The 24,738-nt window shown below is 35.7% G+C and overlaps 1 protein-coding gene across 7 annotated transcripts in view; it reads left to right on the forward strand.

Annotated features, from left to right (window-relative positions):
* TSGA10 (testis specific 10) overlaps positions 1-24,738 on the forward strand; it is a 129,362-nt gene that overhangs the window by 81,379 nt on the left and 23,245 nt on the right. For all 7 annotated transcript variants that reach the window (XM_049115465.1, XM_035695994.2, XM_035695995.2 and 4 more), the window contains one exon: positions 20,746-20,955. In XM_049115465.1, the coding sequence (XP_048971422.1) occupies positions 20,746-20,955 (210 nt within the window). The remainder of the gene's footprint in view (positions 1-20,745; positions 20,956-24,738) is intronic.

Consider the following 24,738-nt stretch of genomic DNA (forward strand, 5'->3'; position numbering starts at 1 on the left):
ATGGCTAGTTATTAGTGTGTTCAAATTTTCTTTTTCTTTTGAATTCTGTTTTGGCAGCTTGTATGTTTCTGGGAATGTGCCTATTTCTTCTAGGTGGTCCAATTTGTCATATAATTTTTCATAATATTTTCTCATAATCCGTTCTTATTTTTATGGTGGTGGTGGTTCTTACTTCTCCTCTTTCATTTTTGGGTTTATTTATTTGAGTTCTCTATCTCTCTCTTTCATTTTCTCTGATGGGTCTGGTGAAACCCAGGGTTAGCAATTTTGTTGCTGAAAGGGTTAGCAGTTTTGTTGATCTTTTCAAAGAACATCTCCTGGTTTCATTGGTATATTCTATTTTTTTTTTAGTCTCTATTTCATTGATTTTTGCTCTAATCTTTATTATTTGCTTATATCTACTGGTGTTGGGTTTATTCTTCTTTTTCTAGCTCCTTTATGTGTAGGATTCAGTTGTATATTTGAGATTTTTCTTGCTTCTTGAGGTAAGCCTGTATTGCTGTAATCTTCTCTCTTATAGTGTTTGCTGCAATCAAAGATTGGGGGGGCTGTTGTGTTTTCATTTTCATATGTCTGAATGTGTTTTTTAGTTTCTTCTTTGATTTCTTGGTTGACCCATTCATTATTTTGTATCATGTTATACTTGTGTTCTTTCCAGTTTTTTTCTCATGTTTGATTTCTAATTTAATACCATTGTGGTTGGAAAAGATACAGGATATGATTTCAGTCTTTTTAAATTTATTGAGATTTGTTTTGTGGCCTAATGTGATCAATTCTGGAGAATATTCCATGTGCACTTGAAAAGTGTATTCTGCTGTTTTCGGATGGAGTGTTCTGAATATATCTGTTAGATCCATATGGTGCAATGTATCATTCAAAGCCACTGTTTCCTTGTTGATTTTCTGGCTGATATATCCATTGATATAAGTGGGATATTAAAGTCTCCTATTGTTCTATTACTGTCAATTTCTTCCTTTTGTGTCTGTTAACAGTTGCTTTGTGTATGCACTGAAGTCCCTTTTTGGGTGCATAAATATTTATAATTGTTATATCTTCATGTTGGATTGTTCCCTTTATGATTATGTAGTGTCTTTCTTTGTCTCCTTTTACAGTCTTTGAAAAAGTCTTTTTTTTTTTTTTTTTTTTTAGTTATAAGTATTGCTATACCAGCTTTCTTTTCACTTACATTTGAAAGGAAATGTTTTCCCATCCTTTTGCTTCCAATCTGCATGTATTTTTACATCTGAAGTGAGTCTCTTGAAGGCATCATATAAGCGGGTCTTGCTTTTTTAATCTATTCAGTCACCTTGTATCTTTTGATTGAAGCATTTAGTCCATTTGCAATGAAAGTAATTATTGGGGATCCCTGGATGGTGCAGCGGTTTAGTGCCTGCCTTTGGCCCAGGGCGCGATCCTGGAGACCCGGAATCGAATCCCACGTTGGGCTCCCGGTGCATGGAGCCTGCTTCTCCCTCTGCCTATGTCTCTGCCTCTCTCTCTCTCTCTCTCTCTCTGTGTGTGTGTGACTATCATAAATAAATAAAAATTTAAAAAAGAAAGTAATTATTGAATAAGTATGTACTTCTTGCCATGTTGTTTCTTGTTTTATAGTTATTTTTCACTTGTTTTCTTCCTTCCTTCCTTTCTTTCTTTCTTTCTTTCTTTCTTTCTTTCTTTCTTTCTTTCTTTCTTTCTTTCTCTCTCTCTCTCTCTCTTTCTTTCTTTCTTTCTTTCTTTCTTTCTTTTCTGGTTCTTTCTTCTTTTCCTCTATCCACTTGTGGTTTGATGGCTTTCTTTAGTGATATGCTTGGATTTCTCTCTTTTTATTTTTTGCATATCTTTATAGGTTTTGATTTATGGTTACCATTAGGTTCATAGGTAACATCTTAGGCATATAGCAGTTTATATTAAATTGATGGTTGCTTAAGTTTGAACCGATTCCAGAAACACTAAATTTTTACTCCTCCCATATTTTATGTATATGTTGTCGTACTTTACATCCTTTTATTTTGTGACTCCTTTGACCAATTTTTACAGATATTTGATTTTACTGCTTTTGTGCTTTTTCCTTCATATGGGTTTTATAAGTGATCAATTTACTTTTATTGTGATTGGCCCTTTTCTATATTTTCTATCTTTTTAAAAAATCTCACTAAGATCCTTCACTCTTTTCTAAAGTACAGTGACTCTATGAGCATTACTTTGAAGTTTTTACCAGGCACATTGATAATCTCTGTTTCATTTAGTTCTTTTGCTTTGATTTTGTCCTATTCTTTCATTTGAAAGATGTTTTCTTTTTATTCTATCTAACTCCCTGTTTGCTTCCGTGGGAAGGGAAAGCCAATTACATCTCCAGCTCTTGAAAGTAGTGGCCTTATGAAGAAGAGGTCCTATGGTGCCCTGTAGCACAGTGTTCCCTGATCACTAGAACCACATGCTTCAGGGTGTCTCCTTTATGGGTTGTGTATGCTCTACTCTTGTGGCTGAACCACATTTGTCTTCAGTATATTCAGTTGCAATGGCCTACTTTGTCTCTTGTGGGCAGAGTTTGGTCTCTGTGCTGTCAGGGGCCAGTCTGGTACCTCTTTGGTCTTGTAGTTAGGCAGTGTGTCACGTTTATCAGTCAAACCAGATGCCTGCCCTCAGCCCATTTACTGGGGCTGCAGTTGCACCAGACTGCAGAGTGGTCTCCCTGTGTTGTCTCCTGAGAGTTGGTGGGTGTGGCCTACACTCAAACTGTATGTTTACCCCCAGTCTATCTTCTGCGGCTGCAGTGGGACTGGTGTGTGTGGTTATTTTCCCTTTTCCTCAAGGCAGGAGTCCCTTTGGAGTGGTGCCAGTCCCTGCACGGGCTGCTTGTATGATATGCAGCAGGAGCCGCTTTGGAAAGGACTCCTGCTGTTCAAAGTAGGTTGGATAGGACCATCCACAAGACAACTGGGGGAGGGGGATTGGGGGCGAGGAGTGGCACCTACCAGTTTTTTTTGCTCTTAGAGAAGTCTGAAGAGATCCCTTCCCCTCCAGCACATGGAATAATCCTCTTTTAGGTATACTCTAGATGCTTTTCAAAGGGATCCCAAAACAATGGGATTGTTTGTTATGCTCTTTTTTTAAGGGTGGGGACTCTGTTTCCTATTGCCCTCTGGCTCTTCCAGTCCCACTGATTTTTAAAGTACCCAGAGTTAAGACCTTTTGATTGTAAAAACTTGCAAAGTTAAGCCTGACTGACCTTCAAAGCCAAATGTTATCAGGATTTTTTTAGAGATTTATTTATTTAGTTACTTCCAAGAGACAGTGCAAGTGGGGGGAAGGGACAGAGGGAGAGGGAATGAGAAACTCAAGCAGACTCCATGCTGAGCACAGAGTCCAATGTGAGGCAACCAGTTGAGCCCATTGATTTCAATCCTGAAATCAGACCTGAGCCAAAACCAAGAGTTAAACACTTTAACCAACTGCATCGCCCAGGTGCCCTGATTCCATCTAGTGTATTTTTGTTTAAAGATTTTTAAAATTTATTTATGAGAGGCACAGAGTGAACTAGGCAGAGACATAGGGAGAGGGAAAAGCAGGGTCCTTGTGGTGAGCCTGATGCCAGACCCTATCCTGGGATCCCGGGATCATGCCCTGAGTGGAAGGCAGACACTCAACCACTGAGCCACCCAGGCATCCCTATCTGGTGTATTTTTAATTTTAGTTATTGAGTTCTTAATCTCTACTTGGTTCTTTTTGTTGAGGGTCTCACCGAGCTCCTCCATTCTTTTCTCAAGTCTATGGAGTATCTTTATAACCATTGCTTTTAATTTTCAATCAGGCATATTACTTATCTCTGTTTTGCTTAGGTATCTTGCTGTGATTTTGTCCTATTTCATTTTTCTCTGTCTCCTCACTGTGGCTAACTCTTTGTGTCTGTTTCTTTGTGTTAGTAAAGTCAGCTATGTCTCTTGCCCCTGAAAGTAGTGGCCTTATGAAGAAGAGGTTCTGTAGTGCCTTACAGTACAGTGTACACTGTTCACCAGAACCTAATGCTCCAAGGGTTTCTCCAATGTGTGTTGCATTTGGTCTGCTATTGTGGCTGAGCCGTTTTTGCCTTCAGTCCTGTTATCTGCAATGGCCTACTTTGTGTACTGTGGGTGGAGGATTACCCTTCTGTTGTTAGTGGGGCAGTTGAGCCACCTTAGATTTATATTGAGTCAGAGTAGGCATTTGACAGAAACGTAGTAGAAACAAACTGCAGGATGCTTTCCCTATCTTGTCCCCTGAGAAACTTTTGTTGGTGGGTGGGGCCTGCATTCAGACTAGTCTGTCTCTAGCCTACTGCTGGGGTCACAGTCAGACTGGTGTGTTTGGTTATCTTCCCCTCTCTCCTGGACAGCAGTCACTTTGGAGTGGTGCTGACCCATCAGGGCTGGTTGCATACTGCCAGGCTTGTGGCACTGCTTTGGATTGGCTCCAGCCCAGAGCATACCAAGAGTTGTCAGGACCATAGGAGGACAAGAGTCAGGGCGGGTGGTATTAGCTAGGTTCAGATTGGAGGGGGTGGACTCAGAAGTGCTGAGGGTCGGGAGCATGGTATGGTGTTATTAGCAAGGTTTGCACCGGTCTGCTATGGGTGAGGACTTGGAGACAAGTCCTGGCTGGAGGGGGCTTGTCTATAGACTGTGGGAGCAGGGGCACTGTTAGCAAACTAGGTAGTGAGTGTTGGTGCAGCACTGGCTTCCACAGATGCCTGTGTGTCTAGGTGAAGGGCAGGGGAGGGATAGGATGCCTACCAGCTTCTTTGTTCCTAGAGAAGTCTCCCACGGATCCCGATCCCTAATCCTCCATCACATACGCTAAGCAAATCACCCTTCCATATACTCCAGGTGTTTTTCAAATTGCTGCTTCAATGCTGTATCTCTAATGGGCTGTTGTACTATGTCTTTAAGGGTGGGAACTCAGTTTTTTAATTGCCTTCCCAGCTTTCCCAGAGCCAAGCCTGTTGATTTTTAAAGTTTCAGATGCTAAGCCCCACTGATTGTAAGAACTTGCAAAACTGAGCCCCTCTGGTTTTCAAAGCCAAATGTTATGGGGGGGATCCCTGGGTGGCGCAGCGGTTTGGCGCCTGCCTTTGGCCCAGTGCGCGATCCTGGAGACCCAGGATCGAATCCCACATCGGGCTCCCGGTGCATGGAGCCTGCTTCTCCCTCTGCCTGTGTCTCTGCCTCTTTCTTTCTCTCTCTGTGACTATCATAAATAAATAAATTTAAAAAATTAAAAAAAAAAAAAAAAAAAAAACAAATGTTATGGGGATTCCTCTCTTCCGTATAGGTTCCTCAGTTTGAGAGTCTGTTTCTCTCTCTCTGCATCCACAGCATTCCTCCTTCCCACAGAAAGTTCCACAGGTCTGTTTAGCTTCCAATCACATCTCTGCCCTTCCTACCTTCTTCCTTGTAGCCTTTTCTCTACCTTTAGCTGTGAGGAGAGTCTGTTCTGCCAGTCTTCGGGTCATTTTCTGGATTATTTACATTGATGTATGTGTTACCTAGTTGTATCCATGGGATAAGGTGTGCTTAGGGTCCTCCTACTCCTTTATCTTTCATGGAAGTTACAGATTGTTATGCGTTGGTAAATTAAGTTTTATAGTTCTGTAATGTTTCCATTTTATCCCTGATAAATTTTCTTTCTCTGAAATATCTTTGTTTGAAATTTATATAGTTCTTCCAGCCTTCCTTTGATTTGTGTTTCATATTTATATTAAAGTGAGTTTCTTATAAATATATATAGTTGGGCCTTTTTTTCCCCTTCGCTCTGACATTCTGTATTTTAATTGTATATAAGTTCATTTACATGTAGAGGGTATTATGCTAAGTGAAATAAGTCCAAGAAAGACAAGTACTGTATGATTTCACTCACAGGTGGAATTTAAGAAACAAAAGATGTAGGGAAAGGAAAGGAAAAATAAAATAAGATGAAAACAGGGCAGCCCCGGTGGTGCAGCGGTTTGGCGCCACCTGCAGCCTGGGGTATGATCCTGGAGACCAGGGATCGAGTCCCACATTGGGCTCTCTGCATGGAGCCTGCTTCTCCCTCTCCCTCTCCCTCTCCCTCTCCCTCTCCCTCTCCCTCTGCCTGTCTCTGCCTCTCTCTCTGTGTCTATGAATAAATAAATAAAATCTATTTTTTTAAGATGAAAACAGAGAGGAAGGAAAACCATAAGAGACTCTTAACTATAGGGGATAAACTGAGGGTTGTTGGAAGGGGGGTGTATATAGAGGGGGATGGGGTAACTGGGTGATAGCATTAAGGAGGGCACTTGATGTAATGAGCACTGGGTATTATATGCAACTGATGAATCACTGATTCTATCCCTGAAATTGGTAATACACTATATGTTAATTTATTTGAACTTAAATAAAACATTAAAAAAATTTTTTAAATAAAATGATTATTGATAGGGGTACTTGGGTGGCTCAGTCAGTGGGATAGCTGACTCTTGATTTTGGCTCAGGTCATGAACTCGAAGTCATGAGATCAAACCCCATGTTGGGCTCTATGCTGAGCATGGAGCCTACTTAGGATTCTCTCTCTCCCTCTCCTCCTCCCCTGCACACGTGCACAGGCATTTTCTCTCTCTCCCTCTTTCTCAAATAAATAAGTGATTATCGATATAGTTGGATTAATATTTACCATATCTGTAACTATTTTCTATTCATTGTCCTCCTCTTTGTTTTTTTTTTTTTTTGTGTGTGTGTCCCACTCATTTATTGCTTTTTCTGGTTTTAGTATTTTATATGATTCTGTTATATCTCATGTTAGCATATCAGTATACTCCTTTAAAAAAAACTTTTTAGTGGTTGCCATAGAATTTCCAATATACACTTTCAACTAAGTCCACATTTAAACAACACTATACAACAGCAGGAATGGTGCAGATATCTTATAATAGTGTTTGAAAATCTTCCCTCTTATCCTTGATAACATTGCTGTCAATCATTTTATTTATCCATAGGTATAATCATCTAATATATTGTTACTATTATGTTGAACAAACTGTTTCTGCTGGGTCAGTTAAGAGTAAGAAAGATAAAAGATTTTATTTTACCTTCACTTATTTTTTTCTATCTTCCTTTATTGACATAGATCTGAGTTTCTGACATATATCCTTTTCTTTCTCTGTGAAGAATTTGACATTTCTTCTAAGGCAGATCTACTGGCAACAAATTCGTTTAGTTTTTGTTTGTCTGAAAAGGTCTCTTTCTTCTTCACTTTAGAAGCACATTTTCTCCAGATATAGAATTCTAGTTTGGAGGGTTTTTTTCCTTCTATACTTTGAATATTTTACTCTATTCTCTTCTTGTGTGCATGATTTCTGAAGAGAAGTCTTATATAATTCTTATCCGTACTCCTCTATAGGTGATGTGAATTTTTCCCTTTGGCTTCTTCAGGATTTTATCTTTGTACTTTATTTTCAGCAATGTGAATGCTATATGCTTACATGTAGTTTTCTGTCACTTGGTGTTCTCCGTGTTTCCTGGATTGTTGGGTTGGTCTCACTAATTTTGGCAATTTCTTCTTATTATTACTTCAAATATTTCTTTTGTTCATTTTTGTCTTTTTTATATTTCTGATAGTTATATTATGCATATATTACATCTTTTTAAATTGTCTTACAATTTTTGGATGTTTTATTTCTATTTTCCCATTATATTTTCTCTTTGCATTTCAGTTTGGGCAGTTGTATTGAATTTTCAAGTTTACCAATATATTCATAGGCTGTGTCTGATCTGATGATGATCCCATCAAAGGCCTTCTTTATTTCTGTCACATGCTTTTGATTACTAGCATTTCCAACTCTCTGCTTACTTTACCTATCTGTTCTTGTATGTTGTCCAATTTTTCTGTTGGAGCCCATAGAATACTAATAATAGTTATCTCATATCATTGTCTAATAAAGTCCAAATCTCTGTATATACAAGTCTGGTTCTCTTGCTTTCTTTACCTCTTTAGACTGTACTTTTTGCCTTTTGGTATGTCCTGAAATTTTTTTTTTAATCCGAATGTGTTTTGTTGGGTAAAATTCATTGAAGTAAATAGGCCTTTAGTGTGAAGTTGTGTTTATCTATGAGTTAGGTTTGATTGCTTTTTGCTGTAGCTCTATATTGCAAAGGCTAAAATTTCTTCTATTCTTTTTCTCTTTTGTCTTTGAGTTCACTTAGGGAGTCCTTCTTAAATAGAGCCTGAGCCTTGTAGTTCTTTCAACTGTAATCCCTTGTTAATACACGGTAGCCTTGTTGATGTAGTAGTAAGTTGTGGCAGAGAGAAGCTGTCTATTATCCTTGATTAGGTCTTAGTCTTTTAGTGAGCTTGTGCCTCTGAAATGTGACCATCACAAGTGTTTCTCAGATTTTTTTTTTTCCTCCTTAGATGAGACAGGAAGAATGGAGAGTATCTGAATTAGGGATTCCATTCTTCCATGTTGATTAGTCTTTGTTCAAATCATGGTTATGCTCCATCAAAATTGTCTCCCTTGAGGGCAGACCTTTGTCAAGGAGAGCAGGATGCTCTAGGATTATTTCAAAATAGTTACTTTTCTCCTCACTTGGCGGAAAGCCTGAGAGGACTTTTCTCTGAAAAACTGCTGTGTTCTTGGAGGGGAAAATAATGTGGGGACCTTCCTAGGGCTGGGACCCCAGGAGGTTTTTTTCTCTCAAGCTAGTCCATGTTCATTCTCCCAACAAATAGTCAGTAGTGTTACTGCACATGGCTGGTTTCAATGATAGTTTCTGTTCCTGGTAAGTGTGATTCTCTGTATTCACCTTTATTGATATTTTGGGAGGTAGAGGTTTGTTCTATGTTCTTAATTCTCTGATGGAGAGTTTTTTATTGTCAGATTTACAGTTGTTTTGTGTTGTGAGGTTGGAAATAATGATTTACAAGCTCTATACATGCTGGAACAGAAACCAAAAGTCTGTTTGTATCTTTAGTGACTGGTTGGATTATTTTAGTGAAGTCTTTCTTCCCCTTCCAATGTGAAGATGTTTCTCAAAGTGTGCGGACTTGAGTATGTTCACAGTTATCCTGGAATGACAGTGGTTTTGGCAGGGCCATGTTGTACATTATGTCCCTAGTACTTATTTATAACTAGAAGTTTGTACCTTTTGACCACCTTCCTTCAGTTTCCTTTCTCCCTCTCCTCTGCCTCTGGTAACTACAACTCTAATTGTTTTTCTGTGAGTTTGTTTTTGTTGTTGTTTGTTTGTGTTTAGGTTCCAAATATAAGTGAGTATTTGTCTTTATTTGTCTGACTTAATTCACTTAGCATAATTCCTACAAGTTTCATCCATGTAGTTAGTTGCAAATGATAAGATTTTCTCATTTTATTATGGCTGAACAATATTCCTGTGTGTGTGTGTGTGTGTGTGTGTGTGTGTGTGTACCACATTTGAACATAGGAGTATAGATATCTCTTCAGGATAGTGATTTCATTTCCTTAATATATATGCCCAGAAGTGGGATTGCTGCATTGTATGGTAGTTCTGATTTTTTGAAGAACCTCCAATTGTTTTCCATGGTGGCTGCACCAATTTTCATTCCTACTAACAGTGCATAAGGGTTCCCTATATGTATATCACAACTTGTTTTCCATTTATCCACTAATGAACATGTGTTAGGTGTAGTAAATACTACTATAAACATGGAGGTACAGATAATCTTTTTTAGTTAGTGTTTTCATTTCCTTTGGATATATTTTCAGAAGTGGTATTTCTGGATCATATGGTAGTTTTATTTTTAATTCTCCATTTAAAAAATTGAAGTATAGTTGGCACACAATGTTACATTAGTTTTAGGTGTACAACATAGTGATTTGACAGCTCTGTATGTTTTGCTATGCTCACCACAAATGTAGCTACCCCCTGTCACCATCCAATGGTTATTACAATTCCATTGACTATATTCCCTATGCTGTACTTGTTCATTCCATAACTGGAAACTTGTATCTTGCAGTCTCCTTCTTCCATTTGCCCATCCCTCCATCTCCTCCCCCACCATGACATATTTATGGGACTATTTCTGCTTTGTTCCATTTGTTTTGTTTTTTTCTAGATTCCACATATGAGTAAAATCATATGGTGTTTGTATTTTTCTGTCTGACTTATTCCACTTAGCATAATACCTTCTAGGTCCATCCATGTTGTTGCAAATGCCAAGATCATATTCCATTGTATTTATCTACTATATCTTCTTTATCCATTCATCTTTGGTGGATTTATGGATTGCATCTGTATCTTGTCTATTGTGAGTAATGCTGCAGTAAACATAGGAGAGCATATATCTTTCCAAATTAGTGTTTTTCTTTTATTTGGGTAAATACCTAGTAGTGGAATTACTGGATCATATGGTATTTCTATTTTTAATTTTTTTGAGAAAACTTCATACTGTTTTCCTTAGTGGCTGTACCAATTTACATTCCTACTAGCAGTGCAGTTCCTTTTTCCTCTCATCCTCAGCAACATTTGTTGTTTTATGAGTTTTTGATTTTACCCATTCTGACTGGTGTGAGGTGATATATCATTATGGTTTTGGTTTGTATTTCCCTGATGATTAGTGATGTGCATATTTTCATGTGTTTGTTGGCCATCGATACGTCTTCTTTGGAAAAATATCTTCAGATCCTCTGCCAATTTTTTTTAGTATTTTTTAAAATTTAATTTCAATTAGCTAACATATAGTACATCATTAGTTTCAGATGTAGTTTTCAATAATTCATCAGTTGCATATAACACCCAGTGCTCATCACATCACATGCTCTCCTTAATGCCCATCACTTAGTTACCCCAACTCCTGACCCACATCCCCTTCAGCAATCTTCAGTTTGTTTTCCAGAGTTAAGAATCTCTTATGGTTTTTCTCCCTTTTTGATGACTTCCCATTTAGTTTTCCCTCCCTTCCCTTATGGTCCTCCAAACTATTTCTTATATTCCACATATGAGTGCAACCATATAATTCTCTTTTTATTTTTTTTAATTCTCTTTTTCTGATAGACTTATTTCATTTATCATAATACCCTCCAGTTTCATCACGTTGATGTAAATTGCAGGTATTCATCTTTTCTGATGACTGAGTGTGTGTGTGTGTGTGTGTGTGTGTGTGTGTGTGTGTATAAATCACATCTTCTTTATCCATTTACCTGTCAATGATCTCTTGGTCTTTCCACAGTTTGGCTATTGTGGACATTGCTGCTATGAACATTCGGGTGCAGGTGCCCGTTTGTTTCACTATATCTGTATCTTTGGGGTAAATAGTAGTGCAATTGCTAGGTCATAGGGTAGCTCTATTTTTAACTTCTTGAGGAACCTCCATACTGTTTTCCAGCATGGCAGTACCAGCTTGTATTCTTACCAACAGTCTAAGAGTGTTCCCCTTTCTCTACATCCTCGTCAACATTTGTTGCTTCCTATCTTGTTAATTTTACCCATTCTAATTGGCGTAAAGTAGTATCTCATTGTGGTGTGATTTTTATTTCCCTGATGACAAGTGATGTTGAGCATTTTTTCATATGTATGTTGGCCATTTGTATGTCTTTTTTTAGAGAAATATCTGCCCATTTTTAAAATGGATTACTTGGGGGTTTTGTTGTTGTTACTGTTGAATTGTATAGGTTTTTGGACATTAACCCCTTATTGTATATATCATTTTCAAATATCTTCTCAGACAGGTTGCCTTTTTAGTTTGTTGATCATTCCTTCACTGTACAAAACCTTTTTTATTTTACATAGTCTTAATAGTTTATTATTGCTTTTGTTTCTCTTGCCTAGGGAAACAAATATAGAAAATATTGCTAAGGCCAATATCAAAGAAATCACTGCCTGTTTTCTTCTTGCAGTTGTATGGTTTCAGGTCTCTCATCTGGCTTTTTAATCCATTCTGGGTTTGTGTGTGTCTATATGGTGTAAGAAAGTGGTCCAGCTTCATTCTTTTGCATGTAGTTTTTTAGGTTTTCCTTATACCATTTACTGAAGATGTTGTCTTTTCCCCATTGTATTTTCTGGCCCCTTTTCAATGATTAATTATATTATTAATATATTAATTATTATTAATTACATTATCATTCTTCTTTCTCAAGATTAATTTGTCTACTTGGGTCTTTTGTTATTCTATACAAACTTTAGGATTATGTGCTCTAGTTCTGTGAAAAATGCTGTTAGTATTTTGATAGTAATTGCATTGAATCTGAGATAGCTCTGGGTAGGATGGACATTTTAACAATATTAATTCTTCAGTTCTTCCAGTGAGCATGGTATATCTTTTCATGTTTTTGTCCTCTTCAATTTCTTTCATCTGTGTTTCATAGTTTTCAGAGTACAGGTCTTTCACCTCCTGGTGAAAAGTAGGTATTTTATTCTTTTTGGTGCAGTTGTAAATGGAATTGTTTTTTAATTTCTCTTTTTGTCGCTTCATTATCAGTATACAGAAATACAGCAGATTTCCATATATTAATTTTGTGTCTTTCATCTTTACTGAATTCATCTATTACTTCTAAGGCTTCTTTTGGTTTTCTATGTAGAGTGTCATGCTATCTGCAAATAGTGAAAGTTTTTCTTCTTCCTTACCAGTTTGCTTGCTTTTATTTCCTCTCCTTGTCTGATTACTGTTTCCAGTACTATGTTCAATAATGTGGTGAGAGTGAAATCCTTTTCTTGTTACTAATCTTAAGGAAAAGCTCTCAACCATTTGCCATTGAATATGATAATAGCTGGGGTTTGTCATATATGGCTTTATTATGTAGAGATATGTTCCCTCTTGATCCACTTTGTTGGGAGTTTTTATCATGAACAGATGTTGAATTTGTCAAATGCTTTTTCTGTATCTATTGAGATGATCATGTGGTTTTTATCCTTCATTTTGTTAACATTGTATGTTACATTGATTGATTGCTGAATATTGAACCATTCTGACATCCTCAGAGTAAATCATAATTGATCATTGTGAATGAGCCTTTTTAATCTTAAATGTGTTTTGCTAATGTTTTGTTGAGGATTTTGGATCTATGTTTATCAGGATATTGACCTGTAGTTTTATTTTGTTTTGTAGTATCTTTGTCTGGTTTTCATATGAGAGTAATGCTGGCTTTGTAAAATGTATTTGGAAGTTTTCCTTTCTCTTCTATTTTTTTTCAATAGTTGGAAGAGAATAGGTATTAACTGTTCGTTAAATATTTGGTAAGTTTCACTTGTGAAGTCCTCTGGTCCTGGAATTTTGTTTGTTGGAGTGTTCTGATTACCAGTTCGATTTTGTCACTAGTAATTGGTCTGTTTAGATTTTCTACTTTCTGATTCAATTTTGGAAAATTGTGTATTTCTAGGAATTTATACATTTCTTCTAGGTAGTCTCATTTGTTGACATATAATTTTTCATGACTGACTCATAATCCTTTGTATTTCTGTGGTGTCAGTTATTACTTTTCCCTTTCATTTCTCATCATATTTACTTGGGTCTTCTTTATTTCTTGATGAATCTGAAGGCTTATCAATTTTACCTTTTCAAAATACCAGCTCTTAGTTTTATTGATCTTTTTATTGTTTTTTAGTTTTTATTTAACTCATTTTTGCTTTGATCTTTATTATTTCCTTCCTTCTAGTAACTTTGGCTTTGTTCTTTTTCTAGTTCCTGTGGATAAAAGATTAGGTTGTTTATGTAGATTTTTCTTGTTCCTTGAGGTAAGCCTGTATTGCTATAAATTTTCCTCTTAGAGTTGATTTTCCTGTGTCCCAAAGATTTTGAAGTGTTATTTTTTGTCTTGGGATGTTTTAAAATTTCCTCTTTGATTTTTTGTTGTTGTTGACTCATTTGTTGTTTAATAGGATGTTGGTTAGGATTCGTATGTTTGTGGTTTTTTGTTTTGTTTCTTTATTTTGTATTTTTAGGGGTTTTGTTGTTTTCTTCTTGTAGTTCTAGTTTCTTATCACTGTCATCAGAAAAGATATGTTTTCAATCTTCTCAAATTCATGTGTTTTGTAGCCTAACATATGATCTGTCCTCAAGAATGTTCCATGTACACTTGAATGTGTATTCTATCATTTTTATTTTTATTTTTTTTTGTATTCTATCATTTTTAGATGGAATATTCTCTATGTATGTTGAGTCCATCTGGTCTAATAATGTCATTCAAAGACACTGTTTCCTTAATGATTTTCTGTCTAGATGATCTACCCATTGTTCTAAGTGAGGTGTTCAAGTCCCTTCCAATTATTGTCAGTCACTACCTTTATATGTTAAAATTTGCTAGGTGTTTCAATATTGGGTGCATAGATATTTATAATTGTTATATCCTCTTGTTGGATTGATCCCTTTATAGTTATGTAATGCACCTCTTTGTTTCGCATCACAGTCTTTGTTTAAAAGGCTATTTTGGGGCAGCCCGCATGGCTCAGCGATTTAACACTGCCTTCGGCCCAAGGCCTGATCCTGGAGACCTGGGATCGAGTCCCACATTGGGCTCCCTGCATGGAGCCTGCTTCTCCCTCTGCCTGTGTCTCTGCTCTTCTCTCTATGTTATTGTTTTTATTTTTTTATTTTAATTATTTATGATAGTCACAGAGAGAGAGAGAGAGAGGCAGAGACACAGGCAGAGGGAGAAGCAGGCTCCATGCACCGGGAGCCCGACGTGGGACTCGATCCCGGGTCTCCAGGATCGCGCCCTGGGCCAAAGGCAGGCGCCAAACCGCTGTGCCACCCAGGGATCCCCTCTTCTCTCTATGTATCTCTCATGAATAAATAAACAAAATAAAAAAAAATAAAAGTCTATTTTGTCTGATATAAGTATTGCTACTCCAGCTTTTTTTTTTCCACTTCCATTTCATGGAACATATTTTTCCAGCCCTTCACTTTCAGTCTGTATGTGTGTTTATGTTTGAATTGAGTCTCTTATAGGCAGCATATAGGTGGTCTTGTTTATTTTTTCCATTCTATCGCCCTATGTCTTGATTGGAGCATTCAGACCATTTATCTTTAGAGTAATTTTTGGTAGGTATGTACTTATTGCCATTTAGTGGATTGTTTTCTTGTTGTTTTATAGTTCCTATCTGTTTCTCCTCTTGTTCTCTTTCCGTGTAGCTGGTGTTATTCTGGTCTTTCCTTTTCTTTATTTTTTTTGTGTATCTATTATGGGTTTTTGGTTTTGGGTTAAGGTTCATATATAACATCAGAAGTATTTAGCAGTTTATATTAAGTTGATGGTCACTTAAGCTCTAATGCATTCTAGTCACTCCTTCCCTCCATAGTCATATTTTATGAATAAGTTGTCATGTTTTACATATTTTTATTTTGTGAATTTCCCTCTAACTTTTTAGTTATATCTAACTATAACTAAATAAATAACTAGATATAAACTAAAAGCTAGTGTATATCTAACTTTTTTAGATATAATTGATTTTCTTTGCCTTTTAACTTTCATACTAGTTTTATAAGTGGCTGCTCTATTAACTTCACTGTATATTTGCTTTTCTGCATGACATTTTTCCCTTTCATAATTTTCTCATAATTATGGACTTTTCTACTTAACAAAGTCCCTTTAACATTTCTCACAAGGCTAATTTAGTGGTGACGAACTACCTTAACTTTTGTATGTCTCAGAAATTCTTTATCCCTCCTTCAATTCTGAATAATAACCTTGCTGGGTAGAGAATTTTTGGTTGTAGGTTTTTCTTTTTGGCACTTTATATCATGCCACTCTCTTCTGCCCTGAAAAGTTTCTGCTGAAAAATCAGCTGATAACCTTATGGAGTTTGCCTTTTATATAACTAATTGCTTCTTTCTTGCTGCTTTTAAAATTCTCTATCTTGAAACTCTTTGGGTTCATCTCATTTGGAACTCTCTGTGATTGGAGCATTCAGACCATTTATCTTTAAAGTAATTATTGATAGGTATGTACTTATTTCCATTTTCTATGCTTTTCTTTTTCTCTTTCCCACTGGAATCCCTATAATAGGAATATTTGTTCACTTGATGTTGTCTAAGAGATCCTTTGACCTATCCTCATTTTTATGTTTATTTTTATTTTTTGCTATTTTGCTTGGGTGCTGTCCATTACTCTGTCTTCCACATTGCTGATTCATTCTTCTTTGTCCTCCAATCTATTGTTGATTCCCATGAGAAGGAATCAACTAACAACTAAATAATATTTTTTCATATTGGTTACTGTATTTTTCAACTCTGATTGTTTTTTTGTTTGTTTTTTGTTTTTGTTTTTGTTTTTGTATTTTCTGTTTCTTTGCTGAAGTTCTCACTGAGTTCATCCAATCTTCTCTCCATTCCAGTGAGCATGTTTGTGGTCTTACTTTGATCCTTTTTATCAGAGAGATTAGTTACCTTCCATTTCATTTCATTCTTTTTCTAAAGTTTTGTCTTTTTATTTTATTTGGAGCATATTCCTCTGTCTTAATTTTTCTTGCCTTTCTGTGTTTGTTTCTATGAGTTAGGAAGAAGAGCTAATTTTCATAAACTTGAAGGAATATTCCTGTATGTTATCATTCTCTGTATAGACTGTGCCTGGTAAATTTTGCTAGCTGGCTGAAAATGTGGCTGAATGGGCTGGGGGATCTGGGACATTCAGTGCTGAGGCTGTCTTGGTGGGATGGCTGGAGCTAAAGTGGCCATGGATTGGGGCTGTCCTGGGATTCTGTGCACAGAAGGCATCTTGGTTGGACCCAGCTTTCCCTTGGGTGGAAGGTTGAGCTGTCCTGGGACTCCTTGCACAGAGGACACTCTAGCAGGACAACTGAAGCTGAAGTGGCTTCAAGTCTGAGGGAGGCTCAGAGCTCTTTGCATAAGAGGCAGTGTGATATGATGGATCAACCTGAAATGGTGCAAGTTGGAGCATTCTTGGGCACTCCACAGGTGGGGCACTTTGGCAATGTTAATGGAACCAGTATAGGTGTGGCCCTGGAGTGTTCTAGCATGCTTTGTGCCTGAATCACCTTGCCTGCCTTTTATAGAGAGCTTTAAATATTCCATTCTATCTCTACTATGGTCATATAAGCTGTACTCCATTTTGGATTTACTTTTCACTCTAAGAGTATATACTTTGCACTTTTAATTGTCATAGTCTACCTTCAAATAATATATTACTTCATAGTACACTTTAATTTCTTCCTTCTCACCATTTATCCTACGGTTCTTACATTTTACTTCTTCATGTATTGTGTACTTCATAGTGCATTATTATTATTTTCACTTTAAAGAAATTAAAATAATGTGGTAAATGAAAGGCTTTTTTTTTATTCATCCACATATTTACTATTTCTTATGCTCTTCATTCCTTTGGTTGGATCCAAGTTTTAATCTACTGTCATTTTCTTTTTGCTAGAAGAATTTCCTTTAAACATTTCTTGCAGTCTGTTGGCATCAAACTCAGGTTTTATTTGTGTTAAAATATATTTATTTTACCTTCATTCTTGAAGAACATATTTGTTGGATAGAAAATTCTAAGTTGGTAGGCATTTTTTTAGCATTGTTCTTTCTTCTTAAGGTTTTCATTAAATTCCAGTTAGTTAACATATTGTGCAATGTTAGTTTCAGGTGTATGGTATAGTGATTCAGTTCTATACACCTGGTGCTCATCATAAGTACACTCCTTAATCCTCATTTAACCCATCTATTTAACCCATCTCCCCCACCTCTCTTCTGGTAGCCTTTAGTTTTCTATAGGTAAATTCCTCTCTTTTTTGGTTTGCCCCTCTCTTTTTCGGTTTGCCCCTCTCTTTTTCCTTCCCTTTTATTCTGTGTTATCTGCCTTAAGTAGTCTCTGGAGAGAAAGCTGAAGTCAAGTTTATCTTTATTTCTCTACACATGTTTTGTTTTATTTGTTTTTTTTTACTCTGGCTGTTTTTATTTTTTTAAAGATTTTATTTATTTGTTAGAGAGCATACAAGCAAGGGATAGAAGCAGAGCAGAGAGGAAGAAGAAGGGGAAAAGAACCTCAAGCAGACTCCACACTGAGTGTGAAGCTCTATGCAGGGCTCTATCTCATGACCCAGAGATCATGACCTGAGTTACTTGGGCTATATTAGTTTTTTTTTCTCTTTATCACTGATTTTCAGAATACAACTTTCCACAGTTGGAATTATGTTGTTTTCCTTGTGTTTGTAACACTCCATTATAAGTTTCATCAAATTCAGAAAATATTTGGCCATTATTTTTTTTTCATTATTTCTTCAAATATTTTTTGTTTCTCTCTCTTTCTCTCTCTCTCTCTCTCTCTCTCTCTCTCTCTCTCACACACACACACACACACACACACACACACACATTTTCCTGAAACTCCAATTCAGAGTACATTAGATATTTGATATTGTTCCATAGATCATTAACACTCTACATTTTTTTCTGATTTTTTCTTTTTGCTTCATTTTATATTGTTGTCATTCTTTTGTCTTCAAATTTAGTGATCTTTTCTTCTTACATGTCTAATATGTTAATTCCATTCAATGAAAATTTTATTTCAGAGATTATATTTTCATCTTCAAGAAGTCCATTTGGTTCTTTTGAATGTATTTTACTTTTTTCCTCATTATTTTTTCCCTTTAAATCCTTGAGCCTGTTGGGTGCATATATAAGAGCTGTTTCAATGTCCTTGTTTGCTAATTTCATTATGTCTGCCACATTTGCTTCTACATTGATTAACTGACTTTTCTCTTGATTATGGATCTCATCTTCCTACTTCTGGCCCCATTTAGTAAATTCTGATTGTATTCTGGATATTGTTTATTTTACATCGTTGAGAACTAGATTTTAAAATTGTTGGATTTATCTTACCAAACTAAGTTATTTGACATTTACCTGTATTTTTTCAAGGATTATTTATATGTTCTTCAGAATAGCTCTAGAATAGACTTTATTCTAGGTGTAACTTATCCCCACTACTAAGGTGTGACCTTCTTGCATTTTCTATTGAGTTCCTAGTTTCTGTTGAATACCTTGTATAGTCAGTGATGTATCAATGTCTCCTGTCTGGATGATATTTTTGTTTTTGTTTTTGTTATATTCGTTAGAGACACACAGAGAGAGGCAGAGACATGGGCAGAGGGAGAAGCAGGCTTTCTTGCGGGGAGGCTGATGTGGGACTCTATCTAGGACTCCGGGATCATGCCCTGAGCCAAAGGCAGACGCTCAACCATTGAGCTACCCAGGCATCCCTGGATAATGAGATTTTGAATGCTCAGTGGTCTTATATCAGATGTGGGAATTGCCTGACTCAGTTTTCCTGGTGATTGTTATTTCCTAGAAAGTTCTTTGCCTAGCTGCACAGTTTCACCTGTCTATGTGCAGATTAAAATTATAAAAAAATTATATTACCTCCCTCTTTTTTTCAGTGGGTATAGAGCTAAATTGTAACCCAGCTTATCAGGCTTCGTCTTGTGAGGTTTTTTTAAATACCTTTTCAAATGCATGTCCTATCACTCTTCCCTGTGGTCTCTGAACTCCAACTATACTAGTCTTCTCTCTGTTGTTGGAGCATGTCATTTTCCCTCCCTCAACACACTTCCTTTGGGGTCTTTGCACTTAGCATTCCTTCAATTTGAAAAGCCACCTTCTACAACACACACTGTTTATCTACATACAATTCAGATCTCAGGTCATGTGTCCTTTTTACTCAGGGAAATCTTTCCTGACTTCTCTGACCCTCTTAGTCTAGATCACTTTACTTTGTTATATGCTTTTTTTCTCTAGAAATATTTGCTTAATATGTATTTATATAGTTATTTGTGCGATTATTTGATTGATGTATGGCTCTCCCATAGTCTGGAAGTGTCGTGAGAACACAGACTATTTTGCTTGTCATGGGATAGACATCTAGGCACATTGACTGAATATACCAAAAAAATATGGAATGGATGGATAGTGGATGGGTAGATGGATGGGTAGAAAGTTGTTTGAAGAATGAGTGAGAAACTGAGGAAGGAAGGGAAGGAAAATTGTGGCCAAATAACTTATTCTAGGAGCAATTTTTTTGTGCTTTGTACTTCTAAAAGCAGAAAAATTTCTTTATTTGTCTCTCAGTTCTGTCAGCTTCACATAATACCAAAAACTTCTCTGTAGGTGGCAGTGCACTTACATAAGATATTTCTCTGAAACAAAAAAAGGGGGTGGCATTATCTTGAACTTTTAAAAGCATTTATATAACTTGAGTCTCATTTTGCAGTTTTTAAAACATGCTCTTATTTCCTATAAATGTGGATTTATCCTGAATTTATACTTGCTTAGAGTCTTTTCCCCTCAGACTTACTAGTAAGTGCTAGAGAACTAACAGTCCTCATTTTATGATACGGTTATGTAGATCAGCATGCCACTTAAGAATTGGAAAATGGGTATTGTGAGTGAAACAGTGGTAGCTATTGTTTTGCCTTTACAACAATAATATTTATCTTCTAGAATAATTGAAACTGGCAAAAATAGAAGTATAGACCAAACATATATGTATCTTAACTAGCTTTGGGTTTGATACTTTTAAGTCAGAAAAGTTGTTTTCTAAACACATTAAAAATAATAACCAGTTGATCACCTTACTCGTGGATTTTATGTATAGTCTTTTAAAGGCTGAATCTATATTCCCCAGGGTGTTTTGTACATATTTTTACCAGTTTTATTGTAAAAATTCTTTATAGTCTAAGTATACTGTCAAAAGATTTTCCCCACTTTGTGGTCCATGTTGTAGTTTTTTCAAGTTAAAAAATATGTGTATATATAATAATAATTTTGTCCTTGCAGCACTTAAATGCAGAAAGGTCTTACAAGTCCCAGATTTCTACCTTACACAAGTCAGTTGTAAAGATGGAAGAAGAACTTCAGAAGGTTCAGTTTGAAAAAGTGTCTGCCCTTGCAGATTTATCTTCCACAAGGGAACTTTGTATTAAACTTGACTCAAGCAAAGAACTTCTTAATCGACAGCTGATTGCCAAAGATCAAGAAATAGAAATGGTATGTGATCATTTTTAAATGGTTATTTTAATATTATTGTTACTATAAAATTACTACAATTTTAGAACAAATTCTTTTTTATAAAATATTATGTCAAGCCATATCTATCACCTTTAGATTTCTAAAGTCCAAGAGATATTAAAAAAACTAAAGTCCAAGAGATAAATTTATGACACCTGTATCCCAACAATTCAAGAAGGTAACAAAAACTTTCCTTTTGAGTATGTAATTTGCGTTTACTTTTAGACAGAAGAATTATAAAACACATAGCAATCAGCAAAGAACTATGAAGTTGGGGTTTACTCAGCTAAATTATAACTTTAATGATATTCTTTTAAGCTATATTTATTTAATGGTTGGGTTCTTTTAAGCTTTAATTCATTTGATTGTACCTACTGACATTGCACTTGCCACCATGAAATGAGTTTCAAAACATGAATGGACCTAGAGGATATTATGCTAAGTGAAATACATCAGAGAAAGACAAATACCACATGATTTCACTTATATGTAGAATCTATAAAACAAATGAATAATACAACCCATAAGTACAGAGAACAAAATGATGGTTACACAGGTGGGCAAAATGGGCGAAGGAGAGTGGGAGATACAGGTTTCCAGCTATGGAATGAATAAGTCATTACTCATACTATTAAAGATATAGTGTAGGGAATATAGCTAATGGTATTGTAATAGCATTGCATGATGACAGATGGTAGCTACACTTGTGGTAAGCATAGCCTAACATACGGATTTGTTGAACCATTATGTTGTACACCTGAAACTAATGGAACATCATGCACCATTTATACTCAAAAGAAGAAGAAGAAAGAAGAAAGAAGAAGAAGAAGAAGAAAAGAAGAAAGAAAGAAAGAAAGAAAGAAAGAAAGAAAGAAAGAAAGAAAGAAAGAAGAAGAAGAAAGAAAGAAGAAGAAGAAAGAAAGAAGAAGAAGAAAGAAGAAAGAAGAAGAAGAAAGATAGGAAGAGAAGAAAGAGATAGGTCCTTGCCCTCAAGGACCTCACTATATTGAGATGAGTGTTATACTAATAAAAAATAGTCAAGGCTTTAGAGAGGGAATTCCTAATTGGCCTGTGGGTGTCAGGGAGGGGTCCACAATGATGTGGTACTGAGCTCAAAAGGGAGAAGGCATCCTATTCAGAGAGAACAAGTAGACAATGATATGGAATTATAAATGAATTCTCGAGTGAATAGTAAGTGATTTGCAATGGCCATTGTAGCATGCACAAGTGAAAGTGGCTGGAGATATTTGGAGAGATAATTGGAGCCTGGATCCTAAAGATAGATAGATAGATACACACACACACACACACACACACACACAGTATAATTGAATTTACCCAAAGAATACAAAAATATTAATTCAAAGGGATATATAACACCCCCATGTTTGTAGCAGAATTACCTACAGTAGCCAAATTATGAAAACATCTCAAGTGTCCATTGATGGATGAATGGATAAAGAAGATGTAGAATAAATATACAATGGAATATTACTCAGCCGTTAAAAAGGAATGAAATCTTGCCATTGCAATGACATGGATGGAGCTAGAGAGTATTATACTAAGTGAAATAAATTAGAAAAGGACAAATACAATATGATTTCACTCATATGTGAAATTTAAGAAAAAAAACAGTTGAGAAAAAGGGAAAAAAAGGGAGAGAAAGGCAAACTAAGAAACAGACTCTTGTATAGAAAACAAACTGATGGCTACCCAAAGGAAGGTGGGTAGGGGGATGGATTAAATAAGTAATGGGGATTAAGGAGTGCATTTATTGTGATGAGCACCGGGTGTTATATGGAAGTGTTGAATCACTATATCATACACCTGAAACTAATATTACACTATATGTTAACTAACTGGAATTTAAATAAAAACTGTTTAAAAAGTCAATAAATTTTGGTCATCTTTATAGTTCCAGTTTTTTTATTTTGTTAGTCTGTTGTTTTTTAGGAGGATATGATGCATTTGAGAATCATGTGTCTATTGGTTTCTGTAAGAATCCACTGTTAATATTTTATTAATGAAGTGTTATATGCAAGAATTTTCTGACTCTTCCTTAAAATTATTTTATTTCAGCAGGAACTTTTTAATGATGGAAGTAACCCATGAATAGATCCTCACTGTAGAAATTTTTTTTAAAAGTCCTTAATTTTTTCCTTTTTTTTTTTTTTTAAATAAGACTTTATTTATTTGAGAGAGAAAACGAGTAGGGAGGAGGGGCAGAGGGAGAAAGAGAGAGAAGCAGACTCCCCACTGAGCAGGGATCATGATGCAGGGCTCCATCCCAGGACCCAGAGATCATGACCTGAGCTGAAGACAGACACTTAACTGACTGAGCCACCCAGGCAACCCCTTCAATTTTTCTTTAAAAATGTTATTTATGGGATGAGCACATGCACTTGATGGGATGAGCACTGGGTGTTATTCTATATGTTGGCAAATTGAACACCAATAAAAAATAAATTTATAAAAAATATTTTTTACATTTTTTAAAATTGGAAAAGTAATAAATGTCATTGTAAATGAAATATTATTAAAAGGAAATGCTAGAAAATATTATCCCAAAGCTTATTAAAATAATAATACACCATGTCCAAGTTGGGTATATTCCAGTAAATTTTTTTAAGCTTTAAAATCATTACCCTTAAAAGTACAATATAAAAAGTTAAAAGTGATTTATATTAATTTTTAAACATTTTAAGGATGTTTACTTCAAGTTTTGTAGCTTCTTCAGTATTCTCATAGTATTTTTTCTATTTTTTCTTTTATGTTAAAATACACATAATATAACCTTTTCTATCTTAACCATTTTTAAGTGTACGGTTCAGTAGTAATAAATACATTCACATTGCTGTGCAGCCATCACCACCACCCGTTCCCATAACTCTTCATCTTGTAAATCTGAAACTCTATACCTATTAACAGTAACTCCTTATTATCCCCTTTCTCCAGCCCCATGGCACCCATCATTATACTTTCTCTCTTTATGATTTTTACTACTGTAAGTACCTCATGTAAGTGGATTCATATAGTATTTGTCTTTTTGTGGCTGGCTTATTTCACTTAGCATAATGCCTGCAAGGTTCATGGGTGTTGTAGCATATTACAGAATTTCTATCATTTTTAAGGCTAAATAATATTCCATCATATGAATATACTGCATTTTGCTTATCCATCATTCATTAGATGCTTGGGTTGCTTCCATATTTTAGTTATTGTGAATAATGCTGCTATGAACATAAGTGTACACCTATCTCTTCAAGACTTTTCTTTCAATTCTTTTGGATTTATACCCAGAGGCTGAATTTCTGGATCATGTGACAATTCTACTTTTGATTTTTTGAGGGAATTTTGTACTGTTTTCTACAATGACTGTACTATTTTTCATTCCCAGAAACAGTGCATACAGGTTCCAGTTTCTCTACACCCTTGTCAGAGGGTTGATGTGTTTCAGCTTTGTTTTTTTCTCTTCTTGATAATAGTGATCCTAGTGAGTGATAGTGAAGTGGTCCAGGCTAAGTATAAATGTATTTTTAAATACTCCTGACATAATTTTTTGTCTTTCTATATATTTTTTTAATTAATTAATTTATGTTTATCCCCATAATAAACTGTAATTTCAAGTGCAAGGGCTGTCTTATTTACATTTGTATTTCTTCAGCTATACTGTGCATATAGGGTACACTCAAATAATTTTGTCTAAATTAAATTTTGATTTTGAGATAATTGTAGATTCACATGCAATTGTAAGAAATAATA

The sequence above is a fragment of the Canis lupus genome, chromosome 10 (assembly GCF_003254725.2).
Source record: "Canis lupus dingo isolate Sandy chromosome 10, ASM325472v2, whole genome shotgun sequence".
Lineage (NCBI taxonomy): Eukaryota > Metazoa > Chordata > Mammalia > Carnivora > Canidae > Canis > Canis lupus.